This window comes from Aythya fuligula, chromosome 2 (assembly GCF_009819795.1).
Source record: "Aythya fuligula isolate bAytFul2 chromosome 2, bAytFul2.pri, whole genome shotgun sequence".
In the NCBI taxonomy this organism is placed as follows: Eukaryota; Metazoa; Chordata; class Aves; order Anseriformes; family Anatidae; genus Aythya; species Aythya fuligula.
The window spans coordinates 131,796,902-131,819,467 of NC_045560.1; the positions used below are offsets into that span (position 1 = coordinate 131,796,902).

The 22,566-nt window shown below is 42.8% G+C and overlaps 2 protein-coding genes across 2 annotated transcripts; one reads left to right on the forward strand and one right to left on the reverse strand.

The window, feature by feature from the left end:
- Positions 1-2,461: 2,461 nt before the first annotated feature.
- Positions 2,462-17,895, forward strand: E2F5 (E2F transcription factor 5). The gene is made up of 9 exons (XM_032181955.1): positions 2,462-2,605; positions 9,039-9,148; positions 9,794-9,955; positions 11,154-11,197; positions 12,460-12,524; positions 14,148-14,415; positions 15,122-15,322; positions 15,762-15,806; positions 17,163-17,895. The coding sequence occupies exons 1-9, from the start codon at positions 2,462-2,464 to the stop codon at positions 17,270-17,272; spliced, it is 1,149 nt and encodes a 382-aa protein (XP_032037846.1). The 3' UTR covers positions 17,273-17,895.
- RBIS (ribosomal biogenesis factor) lies at positions 15,371-22,380 on the reverse strand. Its single transcript, XM_032181957.1, has 3 exons — positions 22,224-22,380; positions 19,274-19,390; positions 15,371-18,005 (listed from the first exon to the last, which is right to left on the reverse strand). The coding sequence occupies exons 1-3, from the start codon at positions 22,344-22,346 to the stop codon at positions 17,937-17,939; spliced, it is 309 nt and encodes a 102-aa protein (XP_032037848.1). The 5' UTR covers positions 22,347-22,380; the 3' UTR covers positions 15,371-17,936.
- Between the last annotated feature and the right edge of the window lie 186 nt (positions 22,381-22,566).

Here is a 22,566-nt window from a genome sequence, read left to right on the forward strand (position 1 = left end):
CAGCTTGTTCTGAACCCCCAAGTGTGCACTGTAATGTTGTATAGGTAATTTTGTTTTTGAAAAAATAATGCTAATAACAGGCCACAGACCTTTGGTTAATTGTGCGAGGCCTGTTGGGCTTGTTATCAACTTGTTACGAGAACTTGCTGTGTGAAGCAGAGGCTGGAACACCTGCCTCTTGTTATGAGGCACAGCTTAAGCATGGGATGGTAGCAGAGGCCTTGAAAATACGGGCACAAGCTGAAGCAGAGGCTGCAGCACCACCAGCAACTCACAGCTGCTGCTATCTTTTAAAAAGCACAACCTTGGGAGATGGGAAAAGACTGCTTTTGCTTTAAGAAAGGAATCTGCAGTGAAGAAAAAAAAAAAAGGTGGAGGTCAAGGGCTGGGAATTGTTCAGACATTGTGTACTGCCTTATAAAAGAGGAATATCCTAGACTTGTGGGAGGGGGCAGAAAGAAGACAACCCGCTTTGGTTCTGGTTCCTTCCATTCAAGGGTTCCTGCATCTGGACACTGAGACCAGCAAGGAGCAGAGGCATCAGTTCTTACAATGGGTCATTCACTCTCTGGTAATGCACTTTCCCAGCTAATGTATAAGTGTAATGATAAAGGGCTGACTGCTTTGAATCTATGTAATAACTGATAATATGTAGAAATGAATACATGGGGTAACAGCAAGGAGCAAGAGCTAATGCAATTGTGTGTCAGTCTAGTAAATCTTGCTGTAAAGTTTAAAATTAGCTTAATTTATTTGTTGCCTACTATCACAATAATCTCTTGATTCCATGATAAAAATATCTCAACACTACCTAAATGCAGAAGAAAATGTCTTCTCATTCTTAACTTGTGCTCTGCACACGGGCTTCTTCAGAAGCCACATTATGTGAAGAAATACTAATCTGGAAAACTTTCTATAACTGTTACATGAATGTCACATAGAAAGGTTGCAGTACTCACGGAGCACTTCAGAGCGTTTTCTGTTACGACTTTTACGTGTTTCTTTGGGCGCTTTTCTTACTATCTGACAAGGTTACACTTCCAGTGAAATAATTGAATACGGGGGATGTACCAGCAAGGTAAAAGAACTTCTTTGTACCCTAATTTGATTTATTAATGTCAGCTTCAGATTTTTTCCCTCCAAAATTTTAATTCTGAAATTATTTCCTGATTTTGTCACAGGGAGTATTTACTGCTTTTCACCGTAACTCTTATTGTTCTTTGTTCTTGGCTCAGAAATCTCATACCATAGCACTTGGGTATGTACGTGCCATAGTAGTGTTTGTATTGTTTGGTTTTCATGGGTCTAATTCTCCCTCTGGCATTGTTTCCCTTTTTTTTTTTTTTTTTTTGTCTTTTCCAATACTATTTCCTTCTTGCAGTGCTTCTCTAAAATCCCCAGTGTAGGAATTCTAAAGCTTCTCTACTTTTAACATAACAATGTAGAGAAAAATGCTTATCTGAATGGAGACTCCTGACACACACAGTCAGACACCAGTGTGAGGGACAAGGTAAGCATCCCCTACTGGCTGTGCCTTTGGTTGGAGCATCACTGTGCCCTGTGTCTTGTCTCACCTGAGTGCTCCAGCAGCTAGGGCTGAGCTGGGGTCTGAGAGCCAGGGAGGGCTGCTGTTTTTTGGGGGCTACAGGTGCTGTGCTGGTTGTGAAGGGCTTCAAGCTAAGTTTCTCAGCTGCTAGAATCAGAGAACAGCTCAGGTTAAAACGGACCTTAAACATCACCCAGTTCCAATCCCCCTGCCAGGGGTAGAGATACCACCCATTGGACCAGATTGCCCAGGACCTCATCCAACCTGGCTTTGAACACCTCCAGGGCTGGGGCATCTACAACGTCTCTAGGCAACCTGTGCCAGTGCCTTACCACCCTCACAGTGAAGAATTTCCCCTAACCTCTAATCTAAATCTCCCATCTTATAGTTTAAAACCAGTTCCCCTTGTCCTGTCGTTATCTGACTGAGCACAGAGTCACTCCCCATCTTTTTACAAGCCCCTTTAAGTACTGAAGGGCCTGAAGGAGGTCTCCCCGGAGCTTCTCTTCCCCAGGCGGGCCACCCCCGGCTCCCTCAGCCTTTCCCTCTAGAAGAATTGCTCCAACCCCTCGACCCCCTTCCGGCAGCAGCCCGGGCAGGGGCACTCCGCGTTCACTAAGGACGCAGCTCCGGCGCCCACACCTAACCCAAGCGGCCCCGCCTCGCCGCGGACAAGCCGTGGTACCGGGGGGGGGGGGGGGGTACCCCTCGTCAGGCCCCCACACACACACTCCCCAAATGCCCGGTGCCGGGCCGCCCCGCGGGCCCCACCACGCCGGTGTCCAGGCAACGGCGGCCCCGTCACTTCCTGCGGCGCCGCCCCTCCCGCCGCAGCCCCCGGGCCGGCTCCGTTCCGGGCTCGGGCCGTTGCGGCGGCGGCCACACGTGGCGCGGCCCCGCGGGCGGGCGGGCGGCATGGCCGCGGCGGCCGAGGCGGGCGGCGGTGGTGGCGGCGGTGGTGGCGGCAGCAGCCGTCACGAGAAGAGCCTGGGGCTGCTGACCACCAAGTTCGTGTCGCTGCTGCAGGAGGCCAAGGACGGCGTGCTGGACCTCAAAGCGGTGCGCGGCGGGCGGGCAGCGCCGTGCTGCCGGGGCTCCGGGGCCCCGCGGCGGGCCCTCGGTGCGCGGAGGTCGCGGGTGCTCGGCTGACACAGCCGCGGGGCGGGGGCCCCTCGCCGCTTCTCGGGTCGTGAGGGGAGCGCTGGGCTGCTGAGGCCGGTGGGGAAGTCTCGAGGCAGGCTCTGATGCCCTCGTGGCACTGGCAGCACCCTGCGGGACGGTGGGGGAGACTCGGGTCTTCCTCAAGTAGGTGTCGGGAGAAGCAGCAGCAGGCATCGCCCTGGCTTATCTCGTTGAGATACAGGTTGAAGTAAGGCGGTGTTTGGTCGGCTGGCTCCTCGCTGAGGATCTTAGCAACGTGCTGGCTTGGTGCTCACAGCCCTTTCTGGACAGCTCAACTTATTTGTTTGCTAGGTTTTAGGGCTCGTGGAGGCAGTCCGTGTGCTCGGAGCCTTTTTGCACATCCATGTGCAGAGAGCGAGCGCTTGAAACCTTCCTGTGGCTGGTAAAGCTGTCCAGAGGGAGCTGGGAAGATGCTGACAGGGGCTGTAACCCAGCTTAGCTATGCTGGGGGCTTGGGTGATTCGTGCAAGTTGGTTAATTTATTCACATTTAATTTGCCTCTGTCTTCACTAAAATGTACCTAAGCACTCCACAAACTGGGGATTGTTGTGTGGCTTATTCCATCTGTCAGGTCAGTTTGAGAAGCAGAAAAAAAACCTCCACATTTGGAAGACCCTGGGCCAAAAAGCTTGGCTTAAAGAGCTGATGAGGGCGGATTTGAACAATAAAGTTGAACTGTATGACTAGATGGGACTGACATTTCTGTCTCCCTCTTGTGAGTAAAGGGAATTTTGCCATTGAAAGAAAATGGTAGTGCTGATGGTAAAAGCGCTAGTAACTCTAGTAACGCTAGAAAAGTAAATGGGTATTGCAAAAATCTTAAAAAGCCCTGTTCAGAACCTTTACTGGAGACTGGTTTCTGAATTACATGGCATGTTGGATTTTTTTTAGTAAATACTAACTGAAGTGAGTAAATCGTTAAAGCTTTCATAAACAGTCAAACCATACATTTCTGTAACCTGCTATTTCTCATAAATAAGTCACGCATCTAGGAACAAAATGAACAGCAGCACGCATATCATATGGTGGTGTGCTTAGGAAACCGAAGAACAGAACGCTCTTTGAAACAAAACAGAGAGTTCCAAGAAATGATTCATGCAGTGAAGATTTTCAGATGTCTCTTATCCTATTTACAGGTATTGACCATCTGATGTCTTGCAGCTGATTAGTGTTTCTGTAGCAAAATCGTAAGTGCACTGCGAAGAAAATACAATTTGGAGTTATTCAGTGTACTTTCAGCTTTGTGATTTAGCAACTGAGAATGAAAGGCAGTGTTACAGGATGTTTCCTGGTGATCTTTAGATACGTCTGTGGTTAAGCAGTCTGTAAAATGATACCTGGGGGCACGTGTGCTGACCCATTAAGAAATGGTAGTGGCACGTTGTCCTGTGCGTGCGTGCTCACTGCTTGCTGTTGGTGCACGGAGCCCTGCGAGTTCTGCCTGCTGAACTTTGGAAATGTTTCAGGGCTGGACGACTCTTCACTGCTGAGTTGTTAGGATTTTCTTTACTGGGAATTTAGTTTCTGCGGTTCTCATTCTTTAAATTAAACAGCTGATCCTGAACAATTGCATAGTAGTCACCGAGTAACCCTGTATAAGCAAATGTAGTTAAGGAAATAAGCTTCAAACACTATGAGATGGAAGGGAATGAAAGTAAAGTCCCTGTGTTCAGCAACCTGCCAATTGCAGGAAAGGGAGAAATATTAAAGATGAGTGAGTAAGAGCTAAGTCACCTGCAATGCATCCCAGCGCACAGTATGTTCCTTCTTTTCAGCAGCATTCTAGTGCTTCAGCTTCAGTTTCTTAAGTAGACTTGGCTTACAGCAAAATGTCATTCCTGTTATACTCAGGGTTAAATATTGTTTCTGATTAACAGTGCAAAGTGTCAGATACTCTAAAATACACTTGCTTGCTACTGACATTTATCCTGTTCTGCTAAAGGGACAGAAAACATCGCAAATGTGGGAATAATAGGGGATTTTGGATTTGCAGCCACTGCTCAGATGCTCTGATGAGGCTCTCATGTGTCTGGAAATTCCAAATTAATAAAGGAAGTCCAAAAAAAAGCCACAAGCAAATGACAACAAAAACTACCAAGGACAAAATTTTCAACTAAAAACATACATGTTGTTTAAGTGTTTAATACCTGATGCGTCTACCTGATGTAGAAAACGAAAGGAGAACAACTCAAAACAATTTGTTAGGTGCCTAGGAAGTGCAGATTTAAGAAGCCAGTTTCTTATGTCACTCAGATGATGTAATCAGGGAAGCGTATGGTAACAAAACTGGAAAAGACACTCCAATTACCTAGTCTGCTTTCCTGCTGTCGCTGCTACCCTCAGATTTTAACTTTACTGCATTTGATGTCTGATCAAGCATTGGATATTTACTCTGTAGGAACCAGAACAGTACTGAACTTCTGTACTGGTGAATTCCCTAGGTTTTCCGCAGTTTCTAATCTCTGTTCCCTTTTATAAAGACTTTAGTCCATTAGCATTTTAGCCACCATAACATGTTAAACTCCATTTTTGTGCTAGCCACAGGCCTCATATGTATCTCGGCAGCAGTTGCTTCCTTAGAGACCACAAGCTACACAGAGCTGTTTGTTAACCTCAACATCAACTCTGCCCAGTTAGCCTGGGCATGCACCTGCCTTTAGCAATGCATCGATCAGGAACAAGTAACAACTGCTTTAAACTTGCCCTATTCCACAGGAAAAAAGAAAAAAGAACAACAAAAAAACCAAGCCTGCTTGTTCAATTTTACACTTGTTTAATCTTTATGCATGCAGTGCTCTCCAGAAGTCTTACACTGGTTGCCAAACACACTGTTCAGTTTCAGACTCCGTCCAAGTTGTTGACAGTCGTCTTTGGGAGAAGGCTGTTGTCATCTGCTGCGGGCACAGTCTGTAAGATGCAGCACTTCTTTCATTTGACACAAGGAGAGCGAGCACGCATTGCTGACTGACCCTTCTGCGCTGTTAAGCTTCTCAGTAATGACTCTGCCCCAGTGCTCTGGCAAATTCCTATAACGCTAAATGTGCTGTGCTCACTGGTAATGCCCAGTGCCTTTTGTCAGCTCCTAGGGAGCAAAGAAGTTGGTGCATGAGAATGCACCTCGACTCTATTATCCTCCTTCTGTTTGTTTGGCTTATTCCTGGGCAGGGCTTTGTGTGTGTGCACACATGCAACTCAAACTGTGCTGAACAGCACGTTATCTGTATTGCAAAAGTTGCATGATCTGAGTACGCTTGGAATCTCAAGCATTGTGACAAGTGTTTTTTTTTCCCAGATCACAGAATCACAGAATGGTTTGGGTTGGAAGGGACCTTAAAGATCATCTAGTTCCATGCCCCTGCCATGAACCATTCTGTGAGACAGCCATATAGCACTTGTCTTGGATACATACCTGTTCAAATTGTGAGGAGATACTAAGGAATGAGTAGGGTGTAGCACCTTTATGTTAAAAAGATTTTATGAAGCTATTCCAAATTCGAATTATCCAGAGAAAGATACGTGGAAGCTACACCCAACCATTTCAGCAGAGCCCTCGTGGTAGATGTGCCTCTGTTGTGCTGATTGGATCTGTCTCAACCATTTGACATAAGCTGAAAATGATAAGTTTTAAAAGTCAGTTTAATCAGGATGTTGAATAGCTGCTGATTAAGTGTACGCTGTGCATTCTTTGCACAGAACAATGTAGGGATCTTGTAGAAATATGAAAAATTGTGCTACTGAAGACTGTGAGATATAGAGGGAGGTGATTGTCCCGCTCTACTCCACGCTGGTGCGGCCTCACCTCAAGTAATGTGTGCAGTTCTGGGAACCGCAGTACAAAAAGGATGTGAAACTATTGGAGAGTGTCCAGAGGAGGGTGACAAAGATGGTGAAGGGCGTAGAGGGGAAGATGTATGAGGAGCGGCTGAGGGCACTTGGCCTGTTCAGCCTGGAAAAGAGGAGGCTGAGGTGGGACCTCATCACAGCCTACAGCTTCCTCACGAGGGAGAGTGGAGGGGCAGGCACCGATCTGATCTCCTTAATCACCAGTAATAGGACCCACCGGAATGGCGTCAAGCTGAGGCAGGGGAGGTTTAGGCTAGACATCAGGAAGAGGTTCTTCCCTGAGAGAGTGGGTTGCACACTGGAACAGGCTCCCCAGGTAAGTAGTCACTGCTCCAAGCCTGTTGGAGTTTAAAAAACGTTTGGACTGTGTACTTTGTCATATGGTCTAAAATTTTGGGTAGAGCTGTGTGGTGCCAGAAGTTGGACTTGATCCTTATGGGTCCCTTCCAACTTGGGATATTCTGTGATTGTATGATATGTTGCACAGGCAGCATCAATTTTGTCACTTCCTAGATTTTGAAGGCTTTACTTGCCATTTTTGTAAACAGTATGTATGTGTGCCATTAAAATTTCAGGCACGTACCTGCTGATATGAGTGGCTTGAAGAGCCTGTGTTCTTGGAGAACTAAAGCATGCATTTTATATGCATTTACATGTGTTTGTTTTGTTAGATTTTTACCTGACTGTTAGAGAAGACCATACAAAAGATAAATGTTGATAACAGTGTCAGTAGAAACACCGTTTAGTAGGTATGCCACTGTTGAGAATAAGGAACAGTATTTATACTTCATGGCTATGAGAACATTTTTTTTTTTTTTTAATCTTCATTCTTCTTCCTTTTTATCCTTTAATTTCCCTTCTCTAGCAAAACATTCACCAATATAAATTGGATGACTAAGTCCTAGTAATTAACTTTCTAATAGGAAAATGTCATTTCTTTGGAAGATTAGTGAGTTTGTTTATGGTTCAGAAAATACTGTTAAAGGAGTAATACGGACTTTGCTATAAAATGCATTCAATTTTCCTTCCACATTTTTGTCGTCTCAGGTTGTATACAGGCTCCTTTGCTAAAAGCATTGATTTATTAGCTACTTGGACAAACTGAAATAAATTTCTGTGTACCTATAGAAGAAATTAGTTGGCTTTAACCCATTACTTCAAATTTGGAAGCCAGAAATCTTTGCCACTTATCCTTCTCTTTTTATTTCTTTTAATCCATTTAATACAATTATATTTTACATATCTGAGCATCCAGAGTAGTTGCAGTCAGACTCCCCCTTGCTTTTCTATCCTTTTGTCTAATACTCAGTAAACCTGAGGCACTTTACAACATCAAAAAGAGGAGGATATGGAAGGCGTGACTAGCTCAGTTTTGCTATTTTATCTTAAGCCTTTGTATCAAATAAAAAAAAAAAAGTCCTCATGAGCAGAATTACAAATGGTTAAGTGGCCTTTCCTCTGACTTGGACTATGCTTTGCTTTCAGTGACATGCTGTGACAGCAAGTAGAAACACTACATAGCTAGCCTTAGCTGAAAAGAGAAATTTTTTGTCGGGGGCGAGCGTTGGCCTGAGCTGCGTGGGGGTTCTGGAGGCCATGAGGCAGCTCTTGGTGCGTGCTACCACAGACAGAGCGGGCAGCTGCCCACACAGTGGATTCATGCAGTAAAATGTTACAGAAACATAGGATCAGTTAGGATGAAAAAAAAAAAACAAGATCATCAAGTTCCGCCATCAGCTTAACACGACAAGCCCACCACTGAAACATGGCCTCAAGCACCATTCCCACACGTCTCTTAAATACCTCCAGGGGTGGGAATGCCACCACCAGCACCATTTCAGTGAAGAAATTTTCCCTGATACTCAGTGTAAACGTCCCCTTGCACAACTTGAGGCAATTTCCTCATGTCCTATCACTCGTTCACTGACGGTGGCTTATAGGACAGTGCTGGCTTACAGTCATGCAGCTCTCCTTCAGCTAGTTTGGGAAATTACCCCCAAATCCCTCCATATCCCAACACAAGTAGACTCAGAGAGTATCAGCAGAGGGGATGATGAACTTAACGTGCGGTTGGCCTCAGAGGCTTGTTCTATTGCAGGGTATTGCCATCTGCCTTCCCTACTGTTTCCTAGATTGTAGAAGGGGCACTTCAAGCTCCTGTGTGCAGGTGATAGCGTGTGGTGCAGGTGCTGAGGGCAGTCTTGGCAATTCGCGTGAGCTCTTCTGCCTGGTGAGGGTGGCCCTTGGACAAGGTGACCCTTCCTGGCAATCCCTGCAGCCACAGGAGGCCACTCTTGCCAGCCATTTGAAGCAGATGCTATGAGCACCCAGCTCTTGAAGGGCTGAACTGTCTCCCTTCAGAATTATGTTAATTACTATTTGGCATGTTTTTGGGGAATGACTTAGTGTGTGTGTTGTTTGCCCTCAGCATGCAGGTTACTGATACTCATTGCTCTTCTCTTCATAGGCTGCTGATACCCTTGCTGTGAGGCAGAAGAGAAGGATTTATGATATCACTAATGTTTTGGAGGGGATTGATCTCATTGAGAAGAAGTCAAAAAACAGCATTCAGTGGAAGTAAGCTTCAATTCTGCATTTCCTCATATGCTCAAGAGCAACAAAAATTGCCTCCTTCCACTTCTTCTGACCAGTTAAGACAGAATAAAATAAACATTAGGCTCACCAATGAGCAGTGCAACATTTTGGAATGACAGTGAAGTTTTAAATGAACTTTATTTGTCTTATCTTTAATTTGCATCTTTGATACATAGAATCAGGTTTAAAACATATACCAGAGATGCTTTCATGAAACTTGGAGTGCTACTTTATAACTAGCATTCACACTAGCTAAATCTGGGAAGGTATTGGGTGACAGTATTTCCACCTACCTGCCCACCTGCATTGCATGCCTATTTTCTCTTCGGTTCCTGAAGATGAAAGTATAACTGAAGAGTTAAGAAGGAGGTGAAGGAGATCTGCAAACCATCTGTAATGGAGAAGAACCTACATTCCAAAAGAAAATCAAGTTGGGTAGAGGGAAATTCTAAACCTGATCTGAAGTTAAAAATGTTCATTTTCTGTTAAAGCACAGCCAGGCACATAAATGTTCGCTTCCTTTATGTTGAATATTAGTATATTTTCAAATTACTGGAAGCATACTTAGGAAATGATCTTTTAGATTTTCATTTCTTGTGGTTTCACGAACCTTTATACCTTTTTAAGAGGAGTAGGTGCTGGCTGCAATACAAAAGAAGTAATAGACAGGCTGAGGTATCTTGAATCCGAAATTGAAGATCTAGAGCTGAAAGAGAAAGAATTGGATCAGCAGAAACTGTGGCTACAGCAAAGCATCAAGAACGTTATGGATGATTCTTCAAACCACCAATATCCTTTTCAACAAATTGTGTGCATCTTGGAAGTAGTATTAAAACAGCAGTTAAAGCATAGGTAAAGGGTAAAGCACACTGTTATCCATTTCATTCAGAAACAAAGAAGGCCTAAACTTTTTTTTTTTGGTTCAAAAAGAAGAGTATAAATCATGTTTACATGACTTTTTAAGCTCTCTGACTGTATGAAAGGTAACCTGAAAATAATATAGCACATGTGTATACGGCAACAGTTTTTAAGCCCACAGTATAATTCTGGTTTAAAATGAATTGTATTGCCTTCACGCACTTGAATTTATATTTCTTAGCGAATATGTGAATCTTTTTTTTTCCCTGTTACTTCCTTCTCTTGAAAAGATTAAGCTATCATCCAAGGATAAATTGAATTAACAAAGTCCTGAAGCTTGTTTGTTTTGGAACTGGAAAACTATCCTGTGTGTAAATACTCAATAAGCAGAGAGGTCTGCCTATATTGCTTGTAATTATGTGTTTATCTGTCTTATAAAATATTGACCAAGTATTGAGATTTGGAACAGGAAAATGCCCTTCTTATTGGTTGTACCAGTGCTAAATACTCAGCGTTACTTGCAGTTGCTCTGTAGAAACTCTACCTATAAAATGGATTTTATAAGAAATGAGATTTAAGTAAGATATGAGGAGAAACTTATTACTGGGAGAGCTAACACAGGAATTGATCCCCCAGGGAGGTGATGGAATATCATCTATCACTGGAAGTTTTCCAGAACAGGAGAGTCAAACACCTGTCTGGAATGTCTTAATAGTTGATCCTACCTTGGGGCAGGGTGAACTCTCACGTCCCTTCCGGCATATTTTTATGTGATTTTGGGACATCCCAGTACATTGTTGAATTCTATAGTGTCAAGTTGATGAGGTAAATGGTATTCTTAAAAACAAGATTTTACATGTTCTCTGTTTAAAAAGAATCTCTTGATTCAAGCTACTCAGACTCTTTTCTTCTGGTATTTTTTTTTACGTATATAGATTTTTATTTTTTACAGTGTGGAACGGTGTTATTTTTTAAATAGCTATTCTGAACATCATAAATCATGCCTTGATTACACCTCTGAGTACCAGTAGTAAGTTTATAGTTTAGGCTCAGTTTGGACAAACTTCTCTTAAAGGGTAAGAAATCATGCATTTCATGCATTAGAAAAATGTTCCTTGACATAAATTACATTTTCATATGTCACCCATGAAGATATCTGTAACTGCTTCAATGGTGAGTTGTTTCTAAAAGCTGTATTTCTTAAAGTGAGGGATTTTCTGATCTTCCTATTGAAAGCTAACTTGCTAACCTGCTTTTTCCCTGCGAGTATTTTGAATTTAGAATAAGTGTTCAGTAGTGATCAGTAGTAAGTAGATGCCTCTCACAGTCTTCACGACCAATGAGTTCTGGCATTTTCTAGTTGTAGTCACGGAATGGATGGAATAGAAGTTCAGCTGTTTTCAGAGTACTCTTTTTGGTTGTCTTCTGTATTCATACTTTGTAATAGCTTGCCTCTAGCTCTAACAGAACCAGGGAGAACCATGTTGACCCAATTCACCAGATTTCATAAAAGTTTCTGGTAGCAGCTTCGGTCAGAGGGAATTCTTCATATTATACAAATGGAGCCAGCTGAAGTTTGAAGATGGGACTTGGCTAAATCAAAAAGATTCTTGCTGTATGGGAAGTTTGAACAAATTGCCAAGATTTGCTAGCAGAAATTCAGAAATGTTTGCCCTGGACATCCTTTCCTGATCCTGAGTTACTCAATGGAAGACTGTTGCTCAGCCTCCAGCTTTGCTCAAAATCATCTTTTTGCCATAAGGAAGGTTGGGTTTGTTTTTGAATTAAAAAAAAAAAATAATGCAAGATTAGACTACTGTGGAGTTTAACATAAAGAAGCTGTTGTGGAAAAGAGTTAGTTACTGCAAAATATGGAGGAGGCATTTAGTATCCCAGTCACGTTTTACTTCATGTAAATATATCTCAGGTAGCAAAGGAGCATTATTCCAAGTTATGGATGAAGAGGAATTGATGTGCAGATAAGACATGTTGTGCAAGTACTGTCAATGTAATTGTGATCTCCTAACTTTAACCAGTAAGTTTTAGTGCACGTAGTATGCCACTACTGAGTTTTATAGTCAACTGTTACAACTGAGTTGTATATGATGCAGAAGTTTTGAGCTTAGACACTTGGAAATGTTGGCACTGAAGACAATCATTAAAACATTTTCTTGCTTTCTTGTGTAGCTTCTCTTCAAAGCCGTAAAGTATGCTGTATCAGAGAACTGGTGTAGCTGAAAAAGAAGCTAGTTAAATATTGGATCTTGAAACTTATAGAGACTATGCAAGTCCCATCACAAGTTTATTTATGCTGGAATTATGCAGTCTTTTAAGAGGCCTTAGAGAATTTTCCTATCTCATTCGAGTAGATACCATGCAAGATGTACGAAAAATATGCACAGTTAACACTTTCTTAAAAATTGCTATTTAACCAGGAGACACACTTCTAGCAATTCAAGCACCTTGTGGTACGCAGTTAGAAGTACCTATACCCGAAATGGTATGTACTGATTTCTTGTTTACCTAAGTATTCTAGAAGGATAGTGGAGAAGAAGAGCTACACTAGAGCTGAGCATTTCTCTCTGTATGAGAGAAAAATACATATATATATATATATATATAAGTTGGTCTTAGTTGAGAATGGAGGGGCTGGGTGGGAAAAAGTGGTTTTTTTGTACACCTATACTAGGTGTACAAAAGAAAGAGTAATGGTAACTGTTGTCTCATACCGAAAACAAGTCATAATAGTGTTTTTTTGCCCCTCTCTTCTCTCTTATTCTTAAAAATTGCAGCTTTCCAAATTGTGTATAATTGTTATGAATTCCCTTCAGAACTAATTAGCAGTGACTTTTATTTGTCAAATTTAACATTTATTGTATGGCTAAATTATGTCTGTTACAGAAAAGCCTTTTAGGTTTAGTTGTAGTTTTAATTTAGATGTAGGTTGTGTTCAGTCACATGGTACTAGACTGGGTAGGGAAACACAGACTGCAGACTTCTTTTTAGCCTGAGGGCTTTAATGAGCAGGATTAGAGTAGAAAGCCAAACTACTTACTTCTATCCATCTTTTAATCGTTTTTATTGTAAGGCTCAGTTTTAAATAGGGTTGGTATCTTACACAGTTGGGAGAGAGCGTTGAATGAAGCATGATAGCCACTATACTTGTAGAAGTTCACAAGATAAGTTTTAGAAGCTATTTTTAGTAAGGCTAAACACAGTCTGGTATCATAATAACATCCAAAGCTAGGACTGTGAAGCTGGTCAAGTGGTACTGGATCTTTGTCCGTCTGTGCTGAAAACTGTTCAAGCAACGGTGTGGTTCTCTGTGTGACCAAAGCAGTTGTGATGCATCTGTTTTGGCTTTTTGTTGAGGACAAGAACAGCTGATTTTAGTCGTCCATTGACAACTTGAAATTGGATTGTTTTGCTTTGGGTCCTCTCTGCCCAGGCACCTTTTCCACTTTTTTCATCCACGTTTTTTCTTGAACATACTTGCTGAAAACCTGCTTGCTGGATTAGCCACTGTGAGCCAGTGATCTCAATTAGCTAAGAAAATTAGCTAAGAATTGTTTCTGCTGACTTATGATCCAGTGTCTACTTGGTTTGAGTGAGATATTTAACTGTTGTGGGATAGTCGGTCCCAGAAAAGATCATTCTAAAACTCCTTGTAAGAGGAAGAAATTTAAATGCACAGAAATCATTATTTATCTGTTTTGTTACTGATAAGCTGCAGTCTTGCTACAAGTTTAATGTAACTTGAATTTATAACCTAAAGACTTTGAAAGATAGTATATCTGTGTCTTCTGTATCTGTGCTGTGGCCAAGTAAATGCATAGCAGGTTTGTAATCTGTTTCCTGTTAGATCATTTGTATTTTTTTAAAATATTTTTATTTTTCATGTCTCCATATGATCTGGTAAGTTTATGCCAATTATTGGTTCTTCCTAGTGTTTTTACTAGAAGAGCACAATCTTCTGGAGGTAAAAGGTGCATCAATCTGAGAATTCTATTCAAACATCTTCATTAGTTACTATGAGAAATAAGTCTGTGCAGTTACTGTCGTATTTTTGTACAGTTTGAAGTTCTAAAGGAATTTTAACTTACTTAATGCACCACCTCTACAGGGACAGAACGGACAGAAGAAATACCAGATCAATCTTAAAAGCAATTCAGGACCTATTCATGTACTGCTTATAAATAAAGAATCAAGCTCCTCCAAGCCCATGGTGTTTCCAGTTCCTCCACCCGATGATCTTGCACAGACCCCATCTCAGCCTGCAGCTCCAGTGACTCCCCTTAAACCTACTACAGCTACTCAAAATCCACCAGAACAACATGGTCTTAACCAGGGACAACAGTTGCCACAAACGTCAGTTGTGGACACGCCATCAGGTGGGTTTTTTCCACTTAAGATGGGTGAGGGAGGACTGGGGGTAGGAAAAAAACTGTTAGAAAAGCTGATAGATAAAGGAAAGGCAGATCTACAATTTGCATAGAAGTGCAGGTGTCTGTTAAGAAACCAGCCCGAGGGCTTACTAACAGCTTTCGGGAGGTTCACGGAAAAGCCTCTTCCTCTTCTGTCCGCTATCCAGTGAAATAGATTCTCCCCTTGTAGCTTATCATCTTATACGAAAGAGGTTTTGAATGTGATCCTGTTTGTTAATCTGAGATGCTTTTCCAGAATGCAGCGTGGAACAAAATTGCCAACCTCTGATGGAGTATATGGTTTGAACATGTACCTTTTAATGAGACATAATATAGGCACCAGTTCCAGCTTTTGTGCTACGAGGTCACTTACCTACTTCCACATAACCACAGTGAGAGGCTCCCTGAGTATCAGGTCTTCTTTCATATCAGTAGTAGGGTAATAAGGAAATACATGTATTTAAGAAAATGCTGTCGGTATTACAGACTACATTTCTGTGGGGTCCTGATTAAATTGTGCCTTTGAGTTTGGAATGGGGAGTAGATAGACTCCTCTCACCTTGTCCCAGACCTTGGCAGTGTTTTTCTCAAGAGATAAAGCCAGGTGTAGGTGCTTTGTGTTTTTTTTTTTTAACCACAACAGACTATATAATGTGCCTTCCTGTCTTTGTAGAAAGCAGTTTGCAGCAGAACAGTACAACTCCAGCAACTCCTTATTCCAGCCTTCCAGATGCGGTGTTGTACCCCAGCCTTTCAGGAGATGTCGCCCAAGCTACAGCTAGCTCAAATGACTATCAGGGTTTGCTCCCTTTGGACGTTAACTGTATTCTCAAGCCAAACTCATTCGACATAGCAAAGATGGATGAGCCCACAGGTAGGAAGAAAGAGTTGATATTTCAATGTTTTTATTGTTTCTTGAGCCTTTTTTTTTTTTGACCAAGTTACCAATGAGTTGCACAGAGGGAAAGATTAGCACTTTTCCCACAGAGATGACAGGCCTTTTTTTTTATTATTGTTATTCTAATGAAGCCATTGAGCCAGGTCTAAGTAGCAAGCTCATTTTCTGCTGCTATCAAATATGCTACATATTGCACATGGCTTTAGGGCTATAAGCTATCGACTGTACAGCATGAGGAGAACAGGAGATATTTATTAGGAAAAACTGGGGGATACAAAGATATTTTTTGTATACACAGCATGCTGTCTCCACAGCTCCTACAGTGTGCACATGAGCCATACTGTACTTCTGCAATTCAGTGTTATAATGCGGAGAATCTGTTGACTTCCATAAATGCATGCTCCTGTTTTCACAGGAAATATCAGTGGGGATATTATTGATGAACTCATGTCTTCTGATGGTAAGTATTTAGTATCTTTACTTGAGGCTATTAAAAAAGTAGTAGCATGTCTTTTGTATGAACAGCACTCTTAGGAGGTGTCTGTTAAGTCTCATGCCAAGAGTCAGTATGAAACTACTACTTTCTCCTGTACTGCCTCCTCTATCCTTGTCATTCTTGTCTTTGCACCCCTATCCATTCCCTGCAGCAGTTTGATTTAACAGTCAAAATCTGAAAGTCTTAATCCAGCAAGTACTTACATGCATGAGTAACCCAGCAGTACCTAATTCTGGAACAAAGAACAGGTTGATGACTAGAGTGCTGCCTTTTAAAAAAAAAAAAAAAAAAAAAAAGCTTAATACTAATCTTCCTCAGGCTTCTTCTAGGAGCTTTGATCAGGTATTTCAGAAGATACTTACATGCCTGCATGATGTGTGGCCAGGTCTGTTACACTGGCAGAACAAATCTAACCCTTTTCTGGTCTTGCATCTTCATGGCCATATGAATGCAGAACTGAGCCACAGCTAGTAATTTCATTTGTTCCATGCCTCCCTCCGTGCTATATCTCACAGACTGCAGGCTGCCAGACAGAGGTGAACTCAGCTGGCTTTGTTCCTCTCTCCCGATAACTACGCTGCTCCGTGAGCAGCCTGTGTTAATATCTGCCCTTCAAAAGACAAACCTGCGGCTTATCTAGAAAGAACCATGCAATTACAAGATTCACGAGGGAAGAGTGGATTATGTGGACGTACCAATAAAATACACAGCTAAAATAGAAATAATTTCCTCTTTTAGAGCATGTAGCACATTCCCAGCTCTTTTGCATTAGATTAGTGTTGCTGCAGTACAGAATGAGGGCTAAGGCTTCTCTTGCATTCCTCAAAAATGGCCTCAAGCCCATGCATGAAATGCAGTGCACAGAGAAATGGACAGCCTCCATTTTTCATCTGTACAATAGGGAAAATGGTAGTTTATGTATCTAAAATAATAAATACTTGAAGATTGATACATACAGTACTGTAACAGGAAGAAGGAAGTGTAAATATAAATGATGGAAACTTGATAAAATTTTGAAATCTGCTCAGGAGCTCCTTTGCTGCAAAAGCAGAGATTATGTCCATATTCCACAGCTATCATTCCACCCCAGCAAATTTATGTAAAATACTAAGGAAAAAGATGTGGACATGTCACTTATTGCGCCTGTTCGAAGGCAGTACAGGTATTCACAGTATGTATCCTAGCATACTTGTCAGACTATCAAGACAGTATTTTACTTAAGGCTAACCCTGGCACTGCTGATGACAGACATACTGAATTATGAGCTAGGGCTGATATTCCAAGTGTTTTAATTTAAACTAAACTATTCCTGCTTTACAGTTTTTCCTCTCTTACGACTCTCTCCTACTCCCGGAGATGACTACAACTTTAACCTGGATGATAATGAAGGAGTCTGTGATCTCTTTGATGTGCAGATACTAAATTATTAGATATTGTGTCAACCAGACTACTTATCTACCTCTAACTATAACATTCTAGACTTCTTCATAACCTAAGTATTTGAATAATGAATGTATAACTTCTTAGTTCACTGACTCTGGGAGTATATTTCCTTTTGCTTCCCTTAATTACTTCACAAAACAAATTCAACCACCAGAAAAAAAGGGCTTTTTTCAGAATTGTGACACGTTTTTTCATCTGAGCGTCCTTTGTGTAATCCAATGATTTGGAGTTTTCTTTTGTAAGGAAAGTGAAAATGCTTTATAGCCTTTTGATCATTTTTTTAAAAATGATTAGGCTTTGCGCAGTTATCAGCATTTTCTTTGAAGCTTTACTGCCAAGAAGCTTTCTATATCTTTTTGACCTTTCAAACGATTTTGAAGCTTTCACTGCCAAGCTGAAAAGTGAAGGATATCAACTTGAGTTATGCTTAATTGTTTCAGTGAACCAATTTTGTGAAGTGCCTTCTGTTTTAGCACTTTAAGTTTCTCACACTGACTTCTGACATTCCGCTTTCCTAGATGATAGGAAAGGTCTGTTTGTAGTTTGTATTAAAGTGTGCCAATACTTGTATATTAACAAGATTTTTTTTTAATAAAATTGTACAAACAAAGCCTGTGTGATCTTCAGTTCTTGGAACCCCTTTGTTATTCATTACAGCTGTGATAATAGGCTTGTGGCATCATCCACGTTTGCTGGTTCACCTTCTGGTTGTATAGAAACCTGAAAAAAAAAAGTTTCAGTGTCAAGTAGAAAGTGATTTACTGTTTGGAAAAAAGATACTACCTAGATGATGAGCTTGTCTTTATTATATTTAACTTAGGCTAATTTTGCAGTCATATAATTCAGTAATTTGGGGAACTACAGGCTTCACTACACTTGATAGATAAGCAGGCAGTAGTTCATGCTGCCAGAGAAAGACAAAGCATCATGCCAGTAACGTACGTGGCCAAATGGAAGTAGGCACAGCTTTTAGTTCAGGGAATACTTTCACTAGCATAATTTTGAAACTGTGAAAAAAATGCTATTGCTTACAGCCCAAGTGATCAAATACCATGTTATGTCATGTAGAGCCCTGCTAGCATGGGAATAGTGGCACAGTCCAGGTTTGCAGCCATATGCAATAGCAAGCTAGCAGGACTAGGACCACTGGCACCAATGTCCTTGCTTGACCTCATACTGTGCTGGCAGCACCGTCACCTGAGCTTCCTTCTCCCTTCAGCCTCTCCTTGAGGTTTTTGGCAATCATTCTATCACTTCCAGACAGAAACTTGATGACCCCAGGCAGAGTAAATGCTACTCATCTCCCGTCCAGTTCCCTCTTTATTTCCCCAACAGCCAGGACAGATTCACCTGTGTTCTTCATAATGGCCCATGGCCTTTTCTGTCCCCCAAGCCATGCCCGCAGCATCAGTAAGTATCAGCATAAGAAGATTTTGTAAAGAGAAGCTTAAATTCAGCGTAAGAAGCAGCCTGCCAGTATTTAGTTGGTTAGTTATTTCTTGTCAATGCTCAAAGCTGCATGCAGCCTTGTTAACTAGGCTGAGAGCAAGTAAAATGTTGTTTTGATCTGCAAGTGCTGCAGGCAAGAGTTGTAATACAGGAACTGGTGTTTCAGATATTGCTACTTCTCATAAGTAAATATAAAGAGACAGGTCTTGAGGGTTTGGAGTGGGAATTAACTTTTAAATGATGTTCTAGCTGTTTTTTAATAGATTAAAAAAATATTTATGTTGTGGAAGCACACTGCAGCTTAGTTGCCCACCTTCTCTATTGCCTTTAGTAGTTACATAGGACTTGAATATGCTAACCAGATTTCAGCATTAAAAAACAAACAAACAAAACAAAACAAAAAAGACAGAAATTAATAAAGCTTGGTTTATAGCTAAAGCAACAGCAAGAATTGCCTGCAGTTTTAGTGCCAGAATATAATGCTTTGAACACATACTGCCCTTCATTTCCCCCCTCAGATTTTTACAGACGGAAATTACCTGGTTATTCTTCTGAGGTTCCACTGCAGGGCCTTTTGATAGCTGCTGTACCTCTTTCTGAATTTCAGTAAATGCTTTATTTATCTTGCTTACTTTGTCAGCATTTTCAATGTTTATCTGTAGGGAAGAAAAAAATTTACGTGTATTGGTATGTTAAACTGCAATTCCACTGACGTGAAATTTCACTTTTTTTTTTTTTTTAAACAATTGTTAAGCAGTCAGTATTAGTCTGGGGAAAAGTATCAATCTGCTGGAGGATAGGAAGGCCCTGCAGAGGGACCTGGACTGGATGGGTCAATGGGCAGAAGTTCAACATGGCTAAGTGCTGGGTCCTGCACTTTGGCCACAACAGCCCCATGCAGCACTACAGGCTTGGGGGAGAATGGCTGGAAAGCTGTGCAAAGGAAAAGGATCTGGGTGGGGGTGTTGCTCAACACTCGTCTGAACCTGAGCCAGCAGTATGCCCAGGTGGCCAAGAAGGCAAACAGCACCCTGGCTTGTATCAGGAATTGTGTGGCCAGGAAGACCAGGGAGGTGATCATGCCCCTGTACTCAGCTCTGGTGAGGCCGCACCTCAAGTACTGTGCTCAGTTTTGGACCCCTCACTACAAGAAGGATATCAAGGCCCTGGAACATGTCCAGAGAAGAGCTACGAAGCTGGAGAAAGGCCTGGAACACAAGTCCTATGAGGAACAGCTGAGGGAACTGGGGGTGTTTAGTCTGGAGAAGAGGAGGCACAGGGGAGACCTTACTGCTCTCTACAGCTACCTGAAAAGGTGTGAGGAGATGGGGGTTGGCCTCTTCTCATAGGTAACTAGTGATAGGACCAGAGGGAATGACCTCAAGTTGCACCAGGGCAGGTTTAGGTTGGAAATGAGGAGACATTTCTTCTCAGAAAGCGCAGTCAGGCATTGGAACAGGTTGCCCAAGGAGGTGTAGGATTCACTGTCCCTGGGGTTGTTCAATGAAAGGTTGGACGTGGTGCTTAGGGACATGGTTTAGTGGGTGATACTGGGGGTAGGGTGATGGTTGGACCAGATGATCCTGGAGGTCTTTTCCAACCTTAATAATTCTATGTTTCCAAGCATATCTTCCAAAATTGCTTTTTAGTATAAGTATTTCTGTACTTGAATTTGTCACCACCTAATTATCAAATCATGTACTACTAATGTAGTAATAAATCCAAAATTATTAAAGCAGTTGTACTTGCGCTGTTGGCAAAGGAGCCTGTACTGGCCCAGAACTAGGATACACACACAACAAAAGCCAGGTTGCAGCTGGGTCCTGCTACACAGCCTTCAGCTCCTCTTAGCTGGAGTTCCAGGAAGGGCTCCTTACTTCATTTGTAAATGACATTACCAGTTTGAATTTCTTTACCTAGTTTGCCTTTCAGCATCACGCCTCACATTCCTATTCATTCATACTGTTGTTCTGGCCAACACCATTTACCAAGTTTTGCTATGGTATTTAAGGAAATTTCCACAGCTGTAGCAGAACAGGACGCTTGCCTGGTCCCCAGACACCTCACTGATTACTACAAGCCCTCCTTTATAAGTTATTTCAGCAAAAAACGCTTTCTTTTGAACACCAAGAGCTAAGATGTGGGTGCATTGTGCAGTGCACCAGGGACAATAATCTGTGGTGGAAGAATAGGGCAGATGCTGGAGGCATGAACTCTTTCACCACTGCAGCAGAGTAAGATTCAGCTGATCTCAGCCCTGACACGCATTACTTCTGAAGCACCACGCTTTGAACAGCATCTTTGCCTTATAATGGCATATTACATTGCAGATGTTCCAGAAGCATGCTCACGCATCTTAAGGCGATCCCAAATTTCAGGCTGCCTAGTGCTGTTCCAAAAGCTACCACGGTAATTCACCTCTCAGCAATATGCACAGGCAGAAGCAAACACATATTCCTTTTGCTTTTGAAGCTGCCGTCATTTCAGAGCACGTACACATTAACACTAACCCCATTTATTCCTAGGTGAGTGTCCAAAAGAATCATTATTAAGAAAGCAGGAGCATGAGGCTGATAAAAACAAGTCAATTCAGATTAGTAATTTAATTCATAATAACTTATAAAGTGACTTAAGAAATGCAGACAACTCCTAGGTCAAATTAGAGTGGATGGGGCTGTGGGCAACCCAATTAATAGAAGGCTGAGGTTTCCTGTAAGAGCCTGGTAGCATTTCCCAGTCAGTCGTAATGCCTGATATCCTAGGTACCCATGCAAGGACTCCTCTCTAGAAAGAGGCCCTGTAGGTAGGACATATGTTTATACCTAATGCTGTCTGGACAGTTACATGGGGCTTTAATCTATTACAGAATAAGCCTATTCTGAGCTTAATGGTAACTAAATCCCCAATGCCTCAATGAATTAAAGACCGCTTCAAACACACAGAATAAAATTTCACTCCCAACAAGCTGCTGACTTTCCATAAAGGCGTTTTTAAACCTGTTCCTCCCTTCGCTATGCAGAACCCTCCCAACTAAGCGGAGATCGGAAGCCAGCAACGTGAAATCCTCCTGGGGCTCCCTATTTCCAGAAGTTATTATGTTCCCGGCTGCCCGATCAACCCGTCAGGTGGCTTTGGTGGCTGAGATTTTTCTCCTGGAAAAATCCCAAAGGCCTTTTTGTTTTTTAGAGCTGCTGTTTAGGCCCGTCTGCCAGCAGGCTGCGGCTGCACGTGTCGGGAACGAGGAGCCGCCGGCTCGGTGTGGAGCTCACCGCGGCCAAAATGTCGGAACGGTCCCGGAACGGGGGAAAAGGAGGCTGTGGAGATCACCGGGTCCCAGCCCTGCCCAGCGGGTCGCCCAGAGCACGGCGCGCAGGACGGGGTGCGGGTAGCTCCAGAGGGGGAGGCTCCCAGCCCCGCCGTACCGAGGCGCACCCGCGTTCAGCCGAATCCCCCCCCGGGCTCGGTTCACGAAGCCCGCCCGCCGCTCACCTTCCTGAGCCCGGAGGTGACGCGCCGCGCCCGGCCCTTCCCGCGGGCCTTGCCGGCGCCGCCGCGGGCGATGCAGAAGACGCTCGGCGCCTTCGCCGCCTTCCGCGCCCGGCTCTTCCCCATCGCCCCCGCCGCGCAGAGGACGGGCGGCGCGCTGATGGCGTCACAGCGCGCGCGCCGGGGAAGCCCCGACGTCACGGCGCCGGGATTCCCCTCCCCGCCCCGCCCTCCGTAAAGCAGGGAGGCTGGGCAGCGGGGTGGGGCGGGGGTGCGACGGGATGCTGGGAAGTGGGATAAAGGGAAAATTAAAATAAAATAAAATAAAATAAAATAAAATAAAATA